The 22,614-nt window shown below is 46.5% G+C and overlaps 1 protein-coding gene and 2 long non-coding RNA genes across 9 annotated transcripts in view; 2 read left to right on the forward strand and 1 right to left on the reverse strand.

Moving 5' to 3' along the window:
- The first annotated feature begins 32 nt into the window (after positions 1–32).
- LOC133502213 (uncharacterized) overlaps positions 33–22,614 on the forward strand; it is a 29,656-nt gene continuing 7,074 nt past the window's right edge. Inside the window, exons 1-3 of one of the 2 annotated variants that reach the window (XR_009795400.1) lie at positions 33–154; positions 402–1,562; positions 2,742–3,410. This is a non-coding gene — a long non-coding RNA (uncharacterized LOC133502213). The remainder of the gene's footprint in view (positions 155–401; positions 1,563–2,741; positions 3,411–22,614) is intronic. The other variant, XR_009795401.1, reaches the window with a different exon arrangement.
- On the reverse strand, positions 1,556–13,274 carry LOC133502212 (zinc finger protein 710-like). 6 transcript variants are annotated; one of them, XM_061822751.1, is made up of 5 exons: positions 10,654–12,437; positions 10,075–10,120; positions 6,883–8,370; positions 4,767–5,208; positions 1,556–2,747 (listed from the first exon to the last, which is right to left on the reverse strand). In XM_061822751.1, the coding sequence occupies exons 2-5, from the start codon at positions 10,117–10,119 to the stop codon at positions 2,569–2,571; spliced, it is 2,154 nt and encodes a 717-aa protein (XP_061678735.1). In that variant the 5' UTR covers position 10,120; positions 10,654–12,437; the 3' UTR covers positions 1,556–2,568. The 6 variants fall into 6 exon arrangements, 5 of the variants coding, with proteins under 5 accessions (XP_061678735.1, XP_061678736.1, XP_061678738.1 ...); XM_061822752.1 differs by having other exon boundaries at positions 4,767–4,941; positions 5,017–5,208; positions 10,075–12,437; XM_061822754.1 differs by lacking the exons at positions 10,075–10,120; positions 10,654–12,437 and adding an exon at positions 13,220–13,274.
- On the forward strand, positions 5,515–17,226 carry LOC133502214 (uncharacterized). Its single transcript, XR_009795402.1, has 3 exons — positions 5,515–5,626; positions 16,508–16,631; positions 17,061–17,226. It is a non-coding gene; the product is annotated as an uncharacterized LOC133502214 (long non-coding RNA).

Below are 22,614 nucleotides of genomic sequence, written 5' to 3' on the forward strand. Positions count from 1 at the left end.
AGATTTTGTACATGCCAATTACTAGTCACTGCGCGGCCACTTGGAGGCAGTAGAACACAGGCTACATCGAGGCCATCACGACTAAACGCTGTAAACTGAAGAAATATATCCGTGTTTTTGTTTTTTTTTAAACACAGAATGAGGGAAATTGCCAGTAAATATTGTATATCCACATGTCATATTGTTCAATATTCGATTTTATTCTGATAATCCCGAGACGGCGATGCTATGTTAGCATATCTGTGGTGTAGTTTGTTAGCGTTTGGCATTTGAACTTGCTAAGGCAAAGCTGTGTGTTTGTTTTAAAAACAAAACAAAGTTATGTTTTATTTTTCAACTGCGAGTAGCGTTAAGGAGATAGAAACCTTTTTATTTGATTGTAATTGTTCAATATCCCCCAGACCGCTGGAATATTTGCTGGCAACCGTTGAGGCTAACTACAGCTCATGTCTGGAAAAGCTCACGTAAGGTCACTTGTAAGTATGCTGATATCATCGTCACACTCATTTTTTTTGACAACTTGACGTTCCCCTCTTGTGATTCATCCCTCAAACTGATGGAGTGAACACTGACACCTCCGATTAGCATTTTTATTTTGAATGTATGATAGACATTGCACATGAATGTATTTTTTTTTTTGGGGGGGGGGGGGGGGATTTGGTGGTTGCAGGGCACTAGCTTTTGGAAAAGTGAGTTTGCATTGATATTGGGGAAATGTAGCTGCAATGCCTTTGGGCCACTGGTGATCTTTCGAAGAAGATGAACAGATGAGTTTGGGGAAGGGAACCTGAATGCAATTTCACAAGGTCTGAAATTGGACTTGAAGAAAATCCAGTGTCCCGACTCAAAAAAAAAAAAAAAAAAACCCGATGGCGGTTGCGGCTGCGAGATTAGCTCCGATTCTTTGGTAACAGGCCTCTGCTGTTTACTTTTTCTTTTCTCTTGAAAACATTTAATTCAGATAATTACATTCATAAACTATTAGCTCGATATAGCGGTGACAGTTAATCCAGAAACTGAAAAAGTAGACATTGGTTCTCGAATGCATTGCACCAGTTAGTGTACCGGTCTACTCAAAACTGACACATTCTGTACAATAATATACAATAAAACGGAGCTCGTCATTCCAGTGGTCCTTCCATCATTTCGCTGACATTTTGATTCCTCACAGGACAAACCAAAGTTGACCTGTGCGAAGTTAAGCTTTGGCGAATGAAATGCACAATAACAAGTGTCCACTTTCTCCCACCTTTTCTATTAGTTTGGACAGAATAGAGAGATCGGGATTGTCTGTTTTGTCAATCTTTGACTGTGCTTTTGGACATTAGGCTCAGATGATGTTTATATGACACCACATCATGTTCCCCATTGTAGACAGTCCACTTGCTTGCAAGTATACATAGTACAGTTTTGTTTTGTGTAAGTGCGTTTAATTATTTTTGTTGTTATATCAACTCACTGGACATTTCAGTAGGTACACCCGCATGTTGTCTGCTTCGATGCAATACGACAGCCGAAGAAACCAGAATTTAATACTCAATTTGATATCCACTGACATAGAGGTATGTATTTATCTACCGTATTTTTATTTTTGTGGTTGAGTCGTGTACCACTGTGCTGCATCAAACTGAGAACTGGTATGATGATTTGGCTCAAACATTAAATACAACAATTAGAGGCGGCGCATGTTCTACACCGGTTATTTATTTTAAAAAATGTGGTATAGAGTTTTTACCACGAGTGGCTCCTTCTCGTGGTCGGTGAAAGAATCAATTGCACGTAACTTTTAAGTTCAACACATTTGCATTTACAGGGATGAGAATTTTCCACGGATTTGTGGATTTTTTTTTTCAGCTGAAATTGTCATTTTTGTGAAACGTGGAAATTAGTCACAGCTGTGATAGCAGAAAACGGCGTTGCTATCTGTTCGCGTTCAATTTGGTGTTTAGAATAACAACAACATTCCGATTTCGGGCAGCATTTTGGTGGTATTTCGTCTGTATTTTCACTCTGATGTTCACGTTTCATAGAGAAGTGTTCTGTTTACTACGGCATAGATGTAACTTATAGACATACGTACGTATGTATGTTATCACGCGGTCTGCACCGTTTGCGAAAGTCTTGGAACGAAAAGATGAAGCTCGTGCCGGGGAAATTGATAAAAACCACGGGATAAAAAACTGTTTCAGACGAGCATGGCTTAAAAAAGTGGAACCGTGCAGATGGGAACGAAACTCTAACTCTGTGTTCTGATATGATCAATTGATCATTTTCCGTGTTTTTCCAAATTGGTCATTCTCATCCCCGCTTGTTGCGATTGCATTGTAGCGTCGGTCACGACGGCGGTACTTTGGAATAAAAAATTTGACAAGTCTTCAGTCTTCCGCCATCGCAACTGTGCAGCGTACCTAATTGTGGCCAGTGAGTAGATGGGAAAAGTAGTTTTCGTTACTGCAGTGCATACGAAACGTTTGTTGAAGAACAAGCCAAGCTCCTTAACAGTGGAGAGAGGACAACAAATGAATTTCTATCCTTTCTATTGATTTTGAGGTGACTCGCTTTCCAAACTCATGTCGCACTGCAACGTGCTGCTCCTTTCCCATAGGCGCTGTAATACTCCATGGGAGATAGTTTCGATATGTCCGGCGTGTTGTTGGCGTTATTGTTGCTGGCCCGGTTCTCTCGCTCGCTGAACTCAAAGCTCTCCTCCTGATACTCTTCCGGTCCTTCTGTGTCTTGAGGCGGCTCTGATGGAGGAAGCAAAGAGGGATATGATTCAACCCGCGACTATTTCGAAAGACGCGTGGCCTCGCTGAGGCCGGACGGGCGCGAGGTCGGCAGCTTCCCTCTCCGCTGATTCCGACAGGCGCGTCTAATCCAGACGCTGCCGCATTTGCTAAACACGCGTTTTGCGATTGACGGGGAAACATCAAAACAACCTGCCGCGAGATTACACTGCGTGCTGAGTCAAAGTGCATCAGCGACGCACTGACAATAATGCCACGTGAAGCCCACCCAAGCTTCCGCAGAGACGCCGCAACAGGACAGGCGACCGATTTGAAGTCGGAATTCAACACGAGCGTCCTTCGAAAGTCACCGCGGAAACCTGAAAAGCGTGGAGACCACGAAACTGAAAGCAGTGCACTCAACTGTCCTGGCTGCTCCGAAAAATCATTCGGTTCTCATCTCCAGCATGACCTCTTTCGGCGTGTTCACTACCACGCGAACGTCCAATCAGACATTACCCCAATTCGAGGTGAGTGTGCAATGTCTTGTTTTGATTTGTTTCAATCTACAATAATTGCGCTCTTTTTACATTTTTATCCAGTTATTAAAAAAAAAAAAAAAAAAAGCACAATGACTGAAGTTGACTCGCCTTCAGCGATACTCCCGCTCTCCGGTTCCCTCGGGTGAGTACACAATTTTGCATTTATCGTAATTTCCAGCCTACAAGCCGCGACTTTTTTCACACGCTTTCAACCCTGCGGTTTATGCGGTGATGCAGCTAATTTGTGCATTTTTTCTAACGGCCACAAGGGGGCGCTCGAGCGGAAACGTTGAGAATGAGACCGGTGGAATATATGTGCAGAGGAAGTGACTTTTACCGGCCCTGTTAGCGCCGCACTAGGGTTAGCACTGTGTTAGTGTGTTGCTACAGTGTGTTGTGTCTCAGTGATATTTACCAGTAAATTTTATTTTAACCAGCCCTGTTAGCGTTAGCGCTAGTCTTGAACTCTTTCTGTGTACCGTCTTTCTTTGTAAATATCTCGTGTTTCAATGTGGGCACTTGCGGTTTTACACAGCTGCGGCGTATGTATGTACCAAATGCTATTTCCTTTACAAATGTCCTCGGTGAGGATTGTAACCAGGTGCGCTCTGTAGGCCGGAAATTAGCGGTATCTTATTGTATAGGATCATCCAAGTGCTTGATAGGCTCTAAGTCGCCAGTGACCCGAATTACAGGAAACTCCAAAACAGTGATTTTCAACTACTTTTCTGAGATAATTAGGTGTGCCATAGAAGATGATCAAATTCCACAAAATTGCTCCTGAAAATGATATAGTCACTCCAAGTAATGTATCTTTGCGACAGGTAGAACTTTCAAATGCTCTTCCACGAGATGCCAGAAGTTACATCCATCCATCTTCTTCGCCCCTTATCCTCACGAGGGTCACGGGGAGTGCTGGAGCCTATCCCAGCTGTCAGTGAGCGGGAGGCGGGGTACACCCTGAACTGGTCGCCAGCCAATCGCAGGCCACATAGAGACAAACGGCCGCACTCACAATCGCACCTCGGGACAATTGAGTGTGCCAATTAATGTCGCATGTTTTTGGGATGTGGGAGAAAACCGTAGTGCCCACCCGGAGAAAACCCACGTAGGCACGGGGAGAACAAGCAAACACCACACAAGCGGGGCTGGGATCAAACCCGGGTCCTCAGAACGGTGAGGCCAACGTTTTACCAGCCACCTAAGTTCCGTTTAACATGTACTATATTTATCTCTTGACCTTACAGAGAATGAAGTAATAATTTTGTGTTTTCACACTGAGGAGGAGAATTTGTGACGGGAAAAAGAGGTTTTGTTTTTGTTTGGAATAGTTTGTCATTTAAAATGCTGACCTGGAGGCAATTTAGGCTTCAGTGCAGCTGAGACGAACGGAAGCCAGGATTCAAACCAGTGACCCTTCAGTCAGCAGAAGACCCGCTCTAGCAGTGGAGCAACGCCTGCGCTGTTTGAGACTAAAAGATCCCCGGCGATGGCCTACCGTGGCCCTCTGTCGTGCCGTCCACGATGCCATGTTTGACCTTCATGTGTCGGCTGAGGTTGCCCTTCAGGTTGAACTTGCTGCTGCAGTAAGGGCATTTGAAAGGCTTGCTGCCGGCGTGGAGGTGCATGTGGCCGAGGAGGTTGTACATTCGGTTGAAGGACTTGCCGCACACCTGAAAGACCAGAGCGGACGCACTTTTAGGAACCCCGCCCTCCCCTTCGTTCTCCCAAGTCGAGTCTGGCCGAACCTTGCATTTGAAGGGCTTCACGGGCAAATGGACGATCATGTGCGTCTTGAGGGTCTGCTTCTGGACGAAGGTCTTGAAGCACACGTGGCACTGGAAGGGCCTCACGCTGGCATGGATCAGCATGTGCCTCTTCAGGTTGGCAGACAAGGTGAACTCTCTGGAGCAGACTTCACACTTGAATTCTTTCATTCCCTATCCAGGGATGTAAAAAGTGTGAGTATTGTAATCCTGATGTTGAGGCGATTTATGAGCGAGAACAGCTCTGAAACCTTTTCGGGCGTTTTCTGTAAATATACACGATCCGTTACAATACGGTAGCAACTTGGGTTAAGAGTGCTTAACTTGTGAGCTTTTCCAGATATGCGTCACCGCTTGTCTAATTATTTATTTAGCGGTACGAGCAAACTTTATAGATAGAAGTGTCCTTCAGATCTCCACTGCTAGGTGGCGGCAGTACACCTTCCAACTTCCGGCCACTCTCAATTCACATTGGTTTCCTTGCAGTCGAAGGACGGTATCAGTTGGTGGCCCTCAAGGACCGTTAAGGTGGATTGTCAACCGCCAATCCACCCCGCAGAAGAAGAAGAAGGACGGAAGGAGAAAATTTGAGGTAGAGTCGGATTTTGAGGTCGCATGTTCCGTGTTTGCAGGTTATTTCTACGGCAAATTTGATTAGATTGTTTTTATGCAGTACAATACGATTGCGTAGTATTTCTTGTGACAAAAACATTGAAGAAACACGAGTTTTAGTGTTTTTTCAGGTTGGCTGAAATGAGTTAAGTGCCTTTCTATTCATTTCACTATGGGAATATCATTTTAGATCTGTTTTACGTTAAGAGCGTGGTCACTGAACAAATTCAACTCATATCTCAAGGCAGCAGTGCACTGGTACATGGAATTTGAGAGTTACAGTTTCAATAGTTCAGTTTTAAAGAAAACTCTTCATTTTACTCAAACACGGGGTGATTCAGAAAGGTTCCAGCACCGGTGACCCAAACAATTTCGTTGCCATACAACAAACTACAAGATTTCCTCTTCAATGCGGGTCAGAGGATTAAACCGGCGTGAGGCAAGAGTTAGGGAACAATCCCTTGGGCAATTCCCGGCCAAAAATACCTTCACCGTGCTGGAGAAGCTTCCCTCTCATCCATCCTGGTTCTGTGTAATTTTTGTTTCTCTCTACCGTGGCCAAGGGGGGGGGGGGGGGGTCATCAAAAGGGGGCTCGTTATGAAGACATCTGAATGGCCGTGACGTCGGATCATAAATGGCAGTCAGCGAAGGCTTGGAAAGTGCGGCAGACTCCGGAGGAATTGCAATGAAGGCCAAAGCTTGTCGTTTGTAATTAGGATTTGGAGTAACTCTTTGGTGTCACCCGTCCTGGAACCTTTCAGACACACCCCGTACGCGTTTACATTTTAAATTGAGAAACTGATCATTTTTTAGTAGTCTTTTAATTTTTTTCTGGCTCTCTACATCACATCCCTGCTGAGCGTTTGCATTCCAAATAGCAAGATTGAAGTTGGAATGATATTTTTGTTGCAGCTTTAAGTTCTAGAGTGATCTCTCTGGAATAAATCTGATTTCATTGTGAGATAAAGTTTGAGAGATAAATGATGATTCAATTACAAAGAAAGGGATTTTTAACAACAAAAGCAAATTTCCACCAGCAGGGAATTGAGCCAAACAAGCTTAGCAACGCGTACCGTTGTTAAGCGGAAGATTTGTCTATTTAGTGTTGAGTGAATTGGGTTCTTGAAATCTCGAACAGACTATTGTCTCTGAGCATGAGTGTCAGACCGGTGACTGGATGTCAGTACCTTCTACCAGTACCATGTTACGGTGGCACCCTCTTGTGGTGTCAGTACCTTATGAGTGAGGGCGTGTTGCCGCAAGTGATGGATCTGGACAAACTCCATGCCACACTCCGGGCAGACGTAGGGACGTACGTTCTGGTGCTTCATCAAGTGGTTCTGCAGCTGACTGCGGTAGGCGAAGGACTTGTGGCACTCGGTGCACTGGTACGTGGCGGGGCCCTGGTGGCTGCTCAGGTGGCGCTTCAGGTGTGCATAAGTCGGGAACTCCATGCCGCAGTGGGTGCAGACGTGGCACTGACCGTTCTCGTGTTTGCTCTCGTGGGTCCTCAGCTCGCTGGGGTAGGCGAAGCCGCGGCCGCAGAAACGGCAGCTGTAGGGTTTGACGTCGGTATGCTGCAGCATGTGCCTCTTCAGGTGGCTGGTCTGTGTGAAGGCCTTCTCGCAAACAGTGCACTTGTGAGGTCGAGTCCCCTGGTGGGTCAGTAGGTGAGTCTGGAGGTGGCTCGGCTGCTTGAACAGTTTTCCGCAGTGGTTACATTCGTGGGGCTTAATTCCGTTATGGCCCAAGATATGAGTGACGAGGTTGTATTTAGACGTGTACGACTTCTCGCACATCCGGCACTTCCATCGTTTTAGACCTTCGCCCACATCTACGCAGTAAGACTCGTCGATCTGGACATTGATGTCCAGCCGGTCTATCTGCATGCGCCTGGCAAGGCCCTCCGGGTCCGACCACAGCATGGCCTGCCCGTTATCCTCGTAGTCCCCCGGCAGTGCCATGCCAGCAGGCTCGTATGCTGCCTCGTTGGATTGAAAATATTTGTTGTCCAGAGGTTCGGCAGTATCTCCACCGGTCTTGAGATTTAGCGCCTCCTCCTCTGGTTCCTCTTCCACCAATGACTCCTCTTCCTTCCTGTTAGAGTTAACACTTTCCTCTTGTTTCTGTCCGAGGGGTCCACCTTGTTGTGGTAGTGAAGTTTCTCTCACACACGAAGGACAGTTTTTGCAAGCTTGGTCTGGCAATGAGGTTTTTTGATTCGCAACGTGATCTCCCTGCTTGGCGGCCATACACCTGATGTTCATGTGTATGCACGCGGGAGATGTTGGACACTCAATCAGTTCGCCTTTAACCTGAGCTTGTGGACTTGATACTTTGGACGGGTAAGCCAATAACTCTCTGTCACTCCTGGTTCTCTTGGTCCTAGGTCCATAGGGGATAGGCCGTCTCCTCTCACCGGGGCTAAGCCGAGACGCTGGACCCCCAGCAGGCTCAGGCAGGTAGTCCCCGTTGGCCCCTATAAGCTGGTCTGCGTACTCATACTCCATGGCTTCGGGTGGCGGAGGCGGGCCCTCTTTGGGCTCTCCGGTGTAAAAGCCGTTAGGAGCGATTGTGGCGCCGAAGATTTCGTTTTGGGAGATGAGTCCGAGAACGGCGGCCTGGGCCAGAGACAGAACCACTACAGGTTCCGTCTGCGTGCCCACGTCCATTTGGCCTTCGGTCACCTTGAGGTAATTCCGCACCGCTCGGCAGCTCTCATCCTGGAAGAAACGTACAGTTTGAATCTTGGTCTTTTTCGGTTAAATTGTTACAAAACCTGAGCTTACGCAATGAAATTCATTTCCCCTTTTCGGCCACATGATTTTGGGAACAATCCTATTCATACACAGCAGATGGATTGCGTCGGCCTCATGTAAAACGATTGCATTATTATTAGGTTTTACGCTTGATTGTGCCGAATTGACCTGGAGAGTTTTTCTTAGGGTTCGTCCATGAACGCAACGACACTAAACCTCGCTTCTTTGCTTTGAACGCACAGCATGAAATGAAAGACATAATATGGCAGATAAGTCTTCGCACTCCGTTTCCTTCCTTGTCATGCTGTAGAATAATAAATAACACAAGAAGGGATGCGGGTCCAGCCAGGAAGTTGACTTCCGCGGACTGTCCCGGGACTTCCTGTGAGAGCTCTCGGCCAGGCCGGCTGACCCAGAAAGTCTTCAAACCGATCACTGGAGTTACCGAGTCCAAAAAAAAAAGCACCTCGTTCCCCCCCACACACACACACACACACACTCAGAGATACTCAGCGTAGAGGCTTCAAATTGCCAGAATACCAGACCGGCCCCATCACAACACGAAGATGTAGGTACCGCCAGGCGGTCTCACATCCACAACAGACATTTGATTGAGCTCCGAGCTCATTCCGTATTCCAGGCTGATCCATATCTCTCTGGAAAATTATTGCGCGATTGCGGAGAGTTGCAGACTTCAAGTGGAACTGCATGCGATCAACGAAATCGACAAATGACGGGCCACTGGCTTTACGAGGCCTTTCAGCGTATGTACCTTTTGAGCGGCACGCAAATATCTGGCGACAAGTTCTGACCGTAACTTTGATCGCTCTTTCTAATATACATTGAAGAGTTTTTGGACAATACTAAAATGGAAAAAGTGGGAACAGTGGAAATAGAGAGACAGGAATGACTTGTGCGGGGTGAGGAGAGGAGATCTGCTTGCCCTGAGAAGCAACGTTATTTATAATTACTGCTTTTAAAGTCGTCAAACGGAGACAGACTGAGTGTGTTTGTGTGTGAAAGGAAAGGAAAGGAAAGGAAAGGAAAGAGTGACTGGGTGTGTGTGTGTGTGTGTGTGTGTGGAGGGAGGTATGAAGGGAAGGAGAAAGAGCTGTGGGCGGGGGAGGAGTGGAGGGAGGGATGTAGTCAGATGAAGAGAGAAATGAGATGGAGGGGCTGAAAGATAAAGAAAGAAGGGAGAGGAGGGAAGGGGAAGGAGTGATTGAGTGAGCATGTGAGAGAGAGAAAGGAAAGGGAGAGGAGGGTGGCGGAGGCGGAGGGCGAGCCGGAGAGACGGAAAGATAGAGTGAGTGAGACGGGAGAGGAAGAAGAGAAAGCTGAGCGCAATGAAAGGCTGGCAAAATGAAAGAGGGGGGGAAGAAAAAGACAAATGACAAGGCGGAGGCGAGAGGAAGGCTCGGTAATTGCGCGAGGCCGCACTTTTTGCGCGTAAAGTTCCCAGCGGAAAAAAAAAAAAAAGACACCGGCGGACAAACCGGCGTGGCGCTGATGGGGGTGGGGGGGTGTAATGCGTGCGCGGCAGCGCCGGAGACACTTGCGCACGTGTTTTGCGACGACGCGATAAAAGTACGCACGCCCCTCAAAAGACCGTAAAACTGCGAAACAAGTCCACCGGCCAGGCCCCGGTCGCTGCGTTGTTGAACTCACCGCATTGTTCCTGGCGTGATGTTTGAGGTGTTTCAGGGATCTCATCCTTGAGGAGAAACGAGTGGTGTAAAACAATCCGAGCTCCTATTTATATCGGGTGGGAGAGAGTGGGGCGGTCCCACGGCTCATCCTCCTCCTACTGTTGCTGTTATCAGAACTGACTGTGCCTAGCCCCCCCACCCCCCAAACACTCACATACACAGCATCACCCCATTTCTTTCTCTTCCTCCCACCCTCTCCTTCCCGTCTCACTTCTTTCTCTCCTCTGTTCTCTTTACAAACGTGCGCACACACATCTTATCTCCCTCACTCACCACACACAATCCGGCGTGACCCTTCAACACACATTTCTCCATGCGTATGCACACACACACACGCTATCTTGACTTGATCAATACAATCAAAAATCGTTCCATTGAGATCCGAGTTTAATGCATTTTGTGACCGCGCTCGTGACTTGAAACACTCTTATCTGAAATCATTTCCCTCCCCTCCCCCAATTTGAAATGAGCTAAAATAATAATAAAATGTTTGCGTTGAGGAAATCATAGGGAATGACAAATGATCGTGATTCAATACCGCAATCCGATTCGTTGCGCCGCTCCTTCTGGTGTGTGCGCCTTGGCCACGCGGACGCAGTATCATAGTCAAGTCGATCCAGGCGAAGAAGACTTGTATTTGTTCTACTTCTACAGTACATGACTCAGTAAGTTTCCGTAATAGTGATTTGTCATTGGGGATAATACACAAATATGTCTGTGAGCATTGTGAGAATATCTGTCGAAAGTGCCTCTGTCTCAAGCAGATAAATAACTGGATGAGCCAAAATTTTCTTCAAGTAAATCACAACAAAACTGAGACAATTGTTTTTGGCATTAAAGAAAAGAGAATTGCTGTTTGGAAACACTTGGACTCTCTATCTTTAGAAACCAAAGACAGTCCGAAATCTCGGTGTTCTGATTGAATCAATCACAAAAACCTATCTAGAGTGCAGTCTTGTACGTGTCAAGCGGACCAGGAGAACCTCATCCATGGTTTTATCTCAATTAGACTTGACTATTGGAATGGTCTTCTGACTGGACTCCCCAAAAAAAAAAATGTTCAACAGCTGCAGCTCGGGTTCTGACCAAAGCAAAGCGGTCAGAGCATATAACTCCAATCCTAAAGTCCTCGCACTGGCTTCCAGTCCACTTTAGAATAGATTTTAAAGTTCTGCTACTGGTCTACAAATCACTAAATGATTTAGGTCCTGAATACATGAAAGAAATGCTTACGGAATACAAAACCCAGTCGAGCTCTGAGATCGACTGGCCCGGCCGGGTCAAATAGTGGAGGGCAGAGTCCAATGCAAACATGGTGAAGCAGCATTTAGCTATTATGCTGTACACAAACGGAATAATAATAATAATAATAATAACGCTGAGGTCAGCCCCAAGTGCGAATGTTTTTAAATCCATTTTTTTTTTCCTCATGTTTTTTAGAATATATCCACTTTCTTTTCATATTACTTGCACTGTATGCGGTTTTAACTGTCTTTTCATGTCATTTTCATCGTTTTTATCCCGTTTTAAATGTTTTATCTCTTTGATATCAAATGTCTTTAATCACCCAAAGCACATTGAGTTCCCTCGTGTATGAAATGCGCTATGCAAATAAATTTGCTTTGCTAAAGGTGGTGCTCCACAACTGCAACGACTGATGCTAACAGTTAGCATGTTGACAGCATTTTATTGTATTTGTTAGCATTAAAGCTAAGCGCACCCTCTATAAGGCAAAGCGACGTTCTCTTAATTAAAAATACACAACGGTCAAATTATTTTTTGTTTTATGTTTCGTGTTCCCCATCTGCCAAACTGCTGCCTCTCGTGAAGCGCGTTGAAACGAGTCCACCGGCGCCGCAAAAATCGCCCGCCCGACGGCTCGCATCTCGAGAAACCCGTAAGTCGGGCCTCTTGCGTCTCAAGGCACTTGCTGCACTTCGCGCGTCCTTCTCTTGTCTGCGCACGCCCAAACTCTCGACTGTGGAACCCAATCAGCGGTTCCGCGGACAAAAATCTGGGTGTGTGTGTGTGCGTGCGTGCAGGCGCAACACAGGCACGAACGCACTTTGTCCGACATGCGCACACATTTGCACACTCGGAAACCCACACAGCACACTGAGACCTTGGGTAGAGGTGCGTCCGTCACTAGCAAAACAGACAGCTGACATTTTAACTTTTCCCCGCGCTGTTTGTCAAATTTCTAGATTCAAACCCGGTAACCGACTAATTACGTATTGAGACGGTACAAAGCGTGTACAGTGGGGGGAGAAAAAAAATATATGTAAGAGTGACAAAAGACACTAGAAAGAGAAAGAAAGGAGAGAAAAGCAGTTAGAAGGGTGGGAGGGAGGGAGGGAGGGAGGGAGGAAGACAGGCGTATTGGGGAAAAGAATAAGAAAGAAAGAAGCAGAGGCGGGCGGGGGTGACGCTGAGTGGAGGAAGAAGAAGAAGAAAAGGGGGAGGATGAGGAGGGAGGGAGGGAGGAAGGGTGCATGAAAGACAGAAAGAAAAAGGGTAAAGAGGAAAGCGTGGGGGAAGGAGGGAATGCAGCAAAAAAAAGAGGACGACGGAGGGAAAGGGAGAGGCTGCTCGTCGGTGGTGGAAGGAGAAAAGAAAGGGCGGGAAGGGATGGAGGGAGGCTTGAGGGACAATGCGCTGAAGGAAAGAGAGAAGACTGGGAAAGGGGGGATGGTGAGGTGTGAAAATGAAAAAAGAGATGAGTCCATCAAGAAGGAGTGGAGGGCTGCAGGATGAGTGAGAGGGAGAGGTGGCGGAGGAGGGGCAAGGAGTGGGGGGGGGAAATAGAGAAGAAGAGCTTGAGGGGGGGGGGACATTAACTATTGAACTTCCACATTTGCTCCCAGGCAATCCTCGCGGATTGGAGCGTACCCGCGGGGGGCCGGCGGCGTCCGGGTAGCGGCCTCGCGGGGTCAGTCCGAGCTTCGTAATTAGGCAGGTAAGAGGGTCTCCCCTGGATTGGGGGGTCCAAACGAGTGCGCTCACAGGTGCGAGCCGCCACCGGACACACAAAAAAAAAATGGCCAGTTGCCGCCTCGGCGCGCTTTGCATAAACATTCGCCGCTAAATAACAGCAAAGGGCAAACCTTGAAAACCTTGATCAATCATCAGCTGCTGGGAGTGCTGTGAGAACGGGGGAGGTTGGAGGGGGGGGGGGTAGAAGGGAGAGATAGGGAAGAATGAGAGTGAGCGCAAGGGAGGGGAGGGAAGAAGGAGTGAATGTGTGTGCGGGGGGGGGGCGTGTGGAGAGTGTGCGGTGGGGGGGGGGTAGATAGCAGGAAGTCGAGGGAGAGAAAATAGAAGGAGAGCGAGGGAAGAAACAAAGAGATAAGAGGCTGAAAGACAAAGAAACCACATGGAAGAAACAACAAGGGACACGTACATAAAACAACACAGAGCTTGCCTATGGGGAAAATGGAAAAAGACAGACAACAAAAGTTTGAGGAAGAAGAAATAATGCTGGCTCGCTTCCAAGGCCGGTACAACCTGCTCGCTCGCTTGGCCGTCGACTTTGAGTAGCTGAAAGTAACGGACGCACCCCCCCCCCCCACCACCACCACCACCCCCAACCTTTTCCGCCACGCCGTGCACTTAAGTTTCAGTTAGGATACAATTTTTTTCCCATGCATTCATTTTCTATACTGCGCGTTTCTGTTGGGGTTCGCTGCGGGGGGGGGGGGGGGGGGGGCGAGAGGCTCTTCCGGATGAATCCACCCAAGATTCCAGTCAGCTACGTGGACCGACACACTTCCCGAGACGACTGGAATATGTGATTGGCTGCCTCGTCAAAAGTCGGCAGGAGCACCAAAGGAATCGTACCTCGCTAAAGCGTGGTACACACTGGGGTGGAGCCAGTTACAGTCACGGTGATGTGACAGGCACGTCGCACCATCGCACACAGTCGAGCGCGAAAAATCACACGCGTAAAATTTGTTACGGGTAGAAATACATAGATATTGAAGGACGTCGCTTATTTTGTGTAGTTTTGACCAATGTTCTCTCTAAGCTGCGCCGCTGCGCAATTGCGCACTTGTCACACACTCTCGGCGTACATGAAAACCGTTCCGGCGCAGTGAACCACAGCCTGACTTCACGGAAGCACACCGTCTCTGCTGCTCAGTCTACTTCTACTAACTAGTTTACCTGACACCGCCCCCCCCCCCTCCGCTCTTAAAGGCGTACACTCATAATTACAAACAAAACACACACACACACACACGTGACTTTATATCTGCGGGCATGACTGAGGACACCCGTACATTTTTCAAATGTGACTGCGGTTATTCGACGTTTAAAGCTTGAAGTCGACGAATCGCGAATCACGTGTTTTTGGCATCTCGTCTTCCGATTGGCCGATTTACCGAGGACTTTTGACTTTGCCCGTCTGCCGCTATCGACGGACTGTTCCGCTCTGTGGAGCAGTGAAAAACCTGGCAAACAAGGCGTCACAGTCGTTTTTCTGTTATGAGGTTCTGAGAGTACCAACATGAGTTCGTCGTGGATCACAAGAACAGTTAGCCTTGCTAAATTTGGCTTTTCCAATCGCCCCCAGTCTTAAAATATTCATAGCGGCAGGACCACGTTACTAGCGGCGAGGACCGAGGGCATTGCCGCTGGGTGAAACTTTTCTCTTCGTCGGCAAAATCGTATCTCCAAAAATGTGTGTGTGTGTGTGTGGGGGGGGGGGGACAACCGCGTGATAACGAGAACTTCATGTAACAAACAGTCATAACACTTGTCGCAGAACCGCATACGGCCGTACTATATTCTACAAACGTGTGGAAGGATTTTACCAAAAACGAAACCAGTCGGACGTTCACTTAGAAAATATGGAAGTCGATTCTGAAATACAAGAAAAGCGGAGAGAAATTTTTTTTTAGCCTGCTTGCGTACAATGCGTCTTAAAACTCGCAATGCGGTGGAACGTGTGGTGATACTGGTTGATGTTTTTTTTTCTTCATCATCGTTAAAAAAACGTCAAATGATGTCTTCACACGAAACGGATCCTTTGCACACGAAAAGATTAGCTAAAACTTCAAAACTTCGAAAAACGGAAAAGTGCAGGTAACTTAATATCAGCACGTATGAAATCTGAACAATTTACTGCTCGGTGTTGCCGTTCCGCTTGGGTTCCATTTGAAGTGGTGGGATAGCTAAAGTGTGAAGTTAGATGCCGAGAACTGAGATTTCTGGTTGGGGTTGGGGGGGGGGGGGCGCACACAAAAACGTACATTTTCCTCTTGTACTAAACAACCACAAGGATAAGAAAAAGTCGGATGTCCTCCATTGTCGCCCTTTTGTGTTAAATGAATCGGTGGGTTTCACTGGGGGGGGGCGCAATTTATTTCCAAACTGCACAGTGCCAAGAGGAGCTGAACTTTTACTGCTTGATGGAAGCAGCTCCAGGGTGGCACAGTGGCCAATGAGTGCAAAAGCGGGTCCTCAGCTCAGCTTACTAAACCTCAGCGGGGACTGCAAATGTACGTCTGACGTGGAGAGGTGGCAAAAGTATTATGTTGACTTTCAGTACTTAAAGGTCAAGTGTCATCCCTGTAAACATTCTAAAATAGATATTGTCATGAAAAATACATATAACATATTCACTCCAATGTCCATATGAAAAAATAAATATGATCGGAGCGGCATTCGACATCCGAGTGGTCGCCATATTGGCTGCATCTCTTGTCCGTGACATCACTCCGCACATTCGCCGTGGGAAGCGAACACGCCTCTTCTGACACGGAAGCTCTTTTCGAAGAAGAAAACGTCTCAAGACCGAGCGAAGTTACCGGGGCAATATTACCCGATTGTTTGGAGCCATATTTAGATGATATGCGGATCACGGCCAAACCGCCTCCCCGTCCGATCCACTTCCGTGGCGGAGCTGGGCCATCGCGGCCCGGCGCCGCGACGAGCCACCCCGGTCGACAAGGCCGGCAGCCGGCTGCAACGAGCCACCGGAAAAATAAATATGGTACTCAAGTACACGTACTGTACCTGAAAAATCTACTCAAGTCCGCTAACAAAGTATTTCTACTTCCCGTCTGTGCCAAAAAGTGGTGGAATATGGATCCGGATTCGTCGTTGTTGTTGTTGGGTGCACACCTGTGAATTAGCAGGCTATCACAACAGCTGAGTTCCAGTTTGTACCCTTTCAAAATAAAAGGATACAGGCTTAAAACAGGAAGTCAGGTTTAAACTATAAATAATAAAATAACTAATAATTTGACGTTACAACACAGTTATAAATATTTTAATGGTATATTTATCTTTTAGCTGTCGCATTATCAATGAATATGAAGTCAGTTGGGTTAGTAACGCACACATTGGCTTTTAGTTCATTGCTTTTATTTTGATTCAAATGTTTATTTTAGGCGGCACGGTGGTTCAGCTGGTAAAGCGTTGGCCTCGCAGTTCTGAGGACCTGGGTTCGATCCCGGCACCGCCTGTGTGGAGTTTGCATGTCCTCCCGTTTTCCACATCCCGAAAAGATGCACTGTAGGTTAATTCGAGACTCTGTAATTGCCCGTAGGTGTGAATGTTTTTTTGTTTGTTAGTTTGTTTACATGTGCCCTGTGATTGGCTGGCGGCCACTTCAGCATGTACCCCGCCTCTCGGCCAGACTCATCTGGGATAGGCTCCAGCTTGCCCGCAACCCTTGTGAGGATAAGTGTGGAAAATGGATGGATGGATATTTTGCCACCAAAAGCAACTCAGCAGTCTTGTTTTTTATTGGTTTATAGTTTGGGGTGCCACAAAAAAATCATTTTCTCTACGTTTTGGTCAGTAAGACAAGTTTTTGGTTACTACTAAAGAAGAGAAAAATGTAGAGTACCGCTTTTCTCTGGTCTAAAAAAAAAAAGTTGCCACTTTAGATATGTTTGGTGCTTGCATTGTCACAAAACGCAATATTGTTTGTCTCGAAAGGTCAGTCTAAATCCTCCGAAACGGCAAATATGGGGAACCGCGCTTTGAAAACGACTTCCGGCGAATGACCCGAAATGCCCCCGTTAAAGCGCTGAACGTGTCTTTTGGACTCTGACACGGGTGCCCGTCCTGCATTTGAAGCGCCGGCGCCGATTTGTCCACTTCTAAACGGCAAGTGTGAATCTTTGTCGTTCATCTTCCGGAGAACAACCACACACGCAGTGCACTGTCACATCCTCCTTCTGATGTAGGTCAAAGTTTTCAACTTTTTTTCTTTTTCTTCCCTCTCGAAAAAGGAACTGCACAGTCTGTTGGACAGAACAAATTGAAATGTTTAATGTTGGGTACATCCATCCATATTCTTAGCCGCTTATCCTCACAAGGGTCGCAGGGGGTGCTGGAGCCTATCCCAGCTGTGAGCGGGCACGAGGTGGGGTACACCCTGAACTGGTTGCCAGCCAATAGTTAATGTTAGGTACACATAGAAAATCATTCATTCATTTTCCTCCAAAATTAGGTCAAATATTGTTTGTAAAGAGATAATTGAGGATTAGTAGCATATATTTACTGGGCACACCATTAGTTACACAGGCAATACAATACACGTATTATAATTTTGACCTTTACAAAAATAATATTGTACTAAAGGTCAGGTTTTGGACCACCTCTGCATTAATTAGGTGAACTCCGTATATCATCATATCTTCTTTTCGTGTGTTACAGCAATTCCCGGCCTACAGAGCGCACCTGGTTACAAGCCTCACTGAGTACATTTGTAAAGGAAATATAATTTGATACGTACATACGCCACAGCTGTGCAAAAGCCGCACGTCCCCATATTGAAACCCAGATTGAAACACAAGATATTTACAAAGAAAGACAGTACACACAAAATTTGACGCTTGCGTTGTGCTAACGCTAGCGCTATCTCTAACAGCAGCAACACGCTAGCACAGCACTAACACTAGCGCAACGCCAACAGGGCCGGTAAAAGTTACTTCCTCGGCACATATATTCCACCGGTCTCATTCTCAACGTTTCCGCTCGAGTGCCCCCTTGTGGCCGTTAGAAAAAAAATGCACAAATTAGCCCCATCACCGCGTAAACCGCAGGGGTGAAAGGGTGGGGAAAAAAGTCACGGCTTGTAGGCCGGAAATTACGGTATACATATTTTAAAGTTGTATGTATATGTAGAGACTGGTATTACTCTTCCCCACGCTCTTAATAAACTCTAGCATACATAATGAACCTTTTAAACTGTTTAATATTTCGTAATACATACATTGTATTCTTTGGAAAAAGAAATTTCAGTAATTTTTTTTTTTTTTTTTTTCCCCCGCAATGCATTGAATCTACGATAGGTGAACCACGATCCAGAAAGGGAACACTCAGTTAGTTTTATTGACACTGTCAGATTAATAAAATATATGAGGGGCACACAACTGGTTGTCCGCTCAACAATAATTCGTCCATCGTCCATTTTATTTTGCACTCGTCCTCACGACAGTTAGCATACCCCCACTGACTTTGGCTATTTACTGGATGCCAGCTAGTGGCGTGGCACACATCGTACTGTGTATGCAAAGAACCGTTCACCCCATTGGACATTGGCGAGCCACTTGCAATAGTTTATTTGTGTCCCCGCAAGAGGATTCTTTTACTCATTTCAAAGCGCCGTTCAAAGATGTTTTGAGTATTTGGACTTCCAGAGGATAATAGCGGAGCAAACCATCTCAATGATCTACCTGAAAATAAAAACTATATATATCAAAAACCACAGAAAAAAAAAGATCATTTGGTACCAGTGCCAAATGTGGGTGATACTACAGTATGGAACTGCGAGCTTATTAGTCACTCCACTTGTTTGTCTGAGTGTTACACATCTTTGTGTGCGCGTGTGTTATAATTCAACATCCTTTCAGTGTCAGGATAGTGGGTAGCTGTGTGGGTTTGTGTTTAGCGTTGTTATGGCTACAGCACTCAGGTGAGTGTTTTCTTCAGATCAGACGGAGAGAAAAGGAAGGTCAGGGTGAGTTCCAACTTTGAGTAATTGAGCCAATGGCTCGGCTTGACGCTCAAAGAAGAAGGAACGGATTCAAACGCGTTCACTTGGTCTTCACACCTTTTTGTTTTTTAACTAGTATGGGCCTAACGTACAGTAGCGAATAAGAAGCTTGCAGTGTTCTGTGATGTAATTTGTACTCGAAAAAATTGGATATTTTTGCGGGGGCGGATTGGCGGTTTTAATGGGCATTGTGGTGCTCCTTCTGGTGTGTGCTCCTCCGCCACCAGGGGGCAGTATAATACAGATATTGAGACGTGTTTTACAACCAAATCAATAAGCTGCTTTGTATTTTTTTTTTTCAATTCATCAAGAATAATTACCTACAAGTACTTTTTTGTTATATTGGTGTGTGCATTTTTATTCATCCATCCATCCATTTTCTTTGCCGCTTATCCTCACGAGGGTCGCAGGAGTGCTGGAGCCTATCCCAGCTGTCAACGGGCAGGAGGCGGGGTAGGTTGAGACAAACAGTCTCACGCACAATCACGCCTACGAGCAATTTAGTGTCCAATTAATGTCACGTGTTTTTGGGATGTGGGAGGAAACCGGAGTGCCCAGAGAAAAGTCACCCAGGCATGCGGACAACATGCAAATGCCACACATGGAGGGCTGGGATTGAACCCGGGACCTCAGAACTGTGAGGTCAAAACTTTCCAGGTGAGACACCGTGCCCCCCATTTTTATTGAAGTCTTTAACGAGAAATAATACTTGAGACAGCGTGCATTGCTTGTAAGCCTTAAGCTAGCCTATCGTACGCAGCGGTACCTCTACTTACGATAATAATTCGTTCTGGAAGTCATTTCGTGGCATGATTTTTTTCGTGAGTAGAAGCGCTTTTTACATGTAAATATTCGATATCGCGGGCGGCACGGTGCCTCAGCTGGTAAAGCGTTGGCCTCACACTTCTGAGGAGTCGAGTTCGATCCTGACTCCACCTGTGTGGAGTTTGCATGTTCTCCCCGTGCCTGCGTCGGTGTTCTCCGGGCACTCCGGTTTCCTCCCACACCCCTCCCAAAAAAAAACCATAAAACATTAATTGGACACTAAATTGCCCCTAGGTGTGATTGTGAGCGCGGCTGTTTGTCTCTATGTGCCCTGCGATTGGCCGGCGACCAGTACAGGGTGTACCCGGCCTCCTGCCCGTTGACAACTGGGATAGGCTCCAGCACTCCCCGTGACCCTCGTGAGGATAAGCGGCAAAGAAAATGAATGGATGGATAGCCAATCTAACAAAAATCCTAAGAACCATGCAAATGGAATCTTGTGAAAGTGCATAAAAACAGACACCCCCTTGAGAATGTTGCGCGCTTGCAGTGCCTTCGAGATAAGGTCAGACTGGACACCACAATAGTTGAAGTGGAAACAAACAAAGAGAAGAGCTGGGGGGGTGGGGGGTGGGGGGGGGGACCAAACGAGGCCCAAGTTTTTAATCAGGGATGCTTCACTCACTGCTGCTGGAATTTCAAACGTGAGGTGAGGCGAGGCGAGGCGGACTTCGTATAGACGGACGGACCACTTGCGGCTTTGCTTGTAAATAAACAATCATCTGCGGAAGAATCTCTCATCTTCGGATTGGCGCTCCTACCACCCCCCCCCTCCCAGCCCCAGCTCCCCCTTTCAAATAAACTGTCCACCAATCATTCTCGTGCAGACAGGCTATTGAGAGGACCAAAAGAAATAATTAAATAGATGTTTAAAAAAAAAAAATAAAAATAAATAAATAAAAGACTACCCTCCCTCCAACTAACTGGAAAGACGGAGTATTACCAATGAAATTGCTCTGCTTGGAGAAAGGAGTGCGCGGAGAGCTTGGAGAAGAGGGAGGGGAAAAAAAAAAGAATCACTGTGAATATAAAGGAGGAAAGACAGAGTTGAGGGAGGAGAGGAGAAGAGCATTCAGCAAGGAGGATATAAAAGGAACGAACGGGTGGGGGTGCGGAGAGGGGGAGAGAGAGAGAGCGAGAAAAAGATGGAGTGGGGGGACAAGGAGAGAGAGATCAAGAGCAAAAAAAAAAGAAGAAGAAGAAGGAGGAGGGGGAGCGAGTGAGGACGAAAGAGAAAAACAGAAGAGGAAGGAAGGCAGGAGGGGGGGGGCGAAGGAGGGATAGTCACAAGAGACTCAAAAACCACAGGATAAAAAAAAAATGTAAAAAAAAAAAAAACCCTTCTGTCTGTCTCTAACTCTGTATGGAGATGTACAAATAGCAATCCCTTAAATATAGCGGAGGGGTGCGTTGCATTTTCTCACCTGGAACAGAAAGCGCGCCAACCAACAAGTCCATTCAATAGGCGGCCAATCTAAAACCGGATCTTCGCTCGCTTCTTGAATCGCTTCCTATTTTTGTCTCTTCTAGCTAAAGAAAGGAGAGCGCTGTACATCCTTGAATGGAATTAAGTCAACAAACTTATATTTTGGCAAGAATTAACGTAAGCGAACGCAGGGAAATTGTTTGGGCAAATTAAGCGGACTGTTTGGCGGGTTATTTAGTGGCTCGTTCGGGAGGGAGGGAAGCGAAAACATCCTTTCGCTTTTGACAGCGCAAACGGTGCTTTGAAGAACCCGCAACAAAACAGGACCGCTCAGACGCAAATGGAAAAAAAAAAACAAAACACCCTAACCCAACTCCCATAAAACCAAAATAAACATCTCGTGAATCAAACACCCTGCCAAATTTGAATGATTACAAATATGAAAAAACAAGATTCAAAAATCATGACAAAGCAAGACGCTTTTGAGCGGAAGGTGCTGAAACTCTGCCCCGCTCGTCTGTCAACTCTCAATTAGGTACGACTTGGAAAAATGGATGATAATTAGTCGAGCAGATTTCTTAGGCCTACATGTAACGACACGCCTGAGTATGCAAAATCGACCTAATTAAAGCCTCTCGCTGGGTCGTCGTGTTTTTTTTTTTTTTCCATACTCTGACAACGAGGCACTCGAAAGCGGCCGTGCCAGCCCAAAACCCGAATCCTCACGGTGATTATCAAGTTGTTTTCAAAACAACAACAACAAAAAAATGACCCTTCTGCCATTCTCTAGCTAACGTGCGCACACTCACGGCCAACGACGAGGCGTTCTAAAGCGACACGTTGCCGCTTTTGTAGTTTTATGCATTGTGTGCACGCTAATTGTTAACTATTATTATTTAAACTTGCAAAAATATTGAATCAACTGGTATAAACGGCCAACGTGTTTTGGGGATTGGTTCTCCTGTAAAAAAAAAAAAAACAAACAAAAAAAAACAATAATTGGAGGAAATAAAAGTAGTGGAGGTAAAGCGTTGGCCTCACAGTTCTGAGGTCCCGGGTCCAATCCTGGACGCACTCGTGTGGAGTTTGCATGTTCTCCCCGTGCCTGCGTGGGTTTCCTCCGGGCACTCCGGTTTCCTCCCACATCCCCAAAACATGCGGCATTAATTGGACACCCTAAATTGTCCCTAGGTGTGATCGTGAGTGAGGCTGTTTGTCTCGATGTTCCAAGCGACCAA

This window comes from Syngnathoides biaculeatus, chromosome 6 (assembly GCF_019802595.1).
Source record: "Syngnathoides biaculeatus isolate LvHL_M chromosome 6, ASM1980259v1, whole genome shotgun sequence".
NCBI classification, from domain to species: Eukaryota; Metazoa; Chordata; class Actinopteri; order Syngnathiformes; family Syngnathidae; genus Syngnathoides; species Syngnathoides biaculeatus.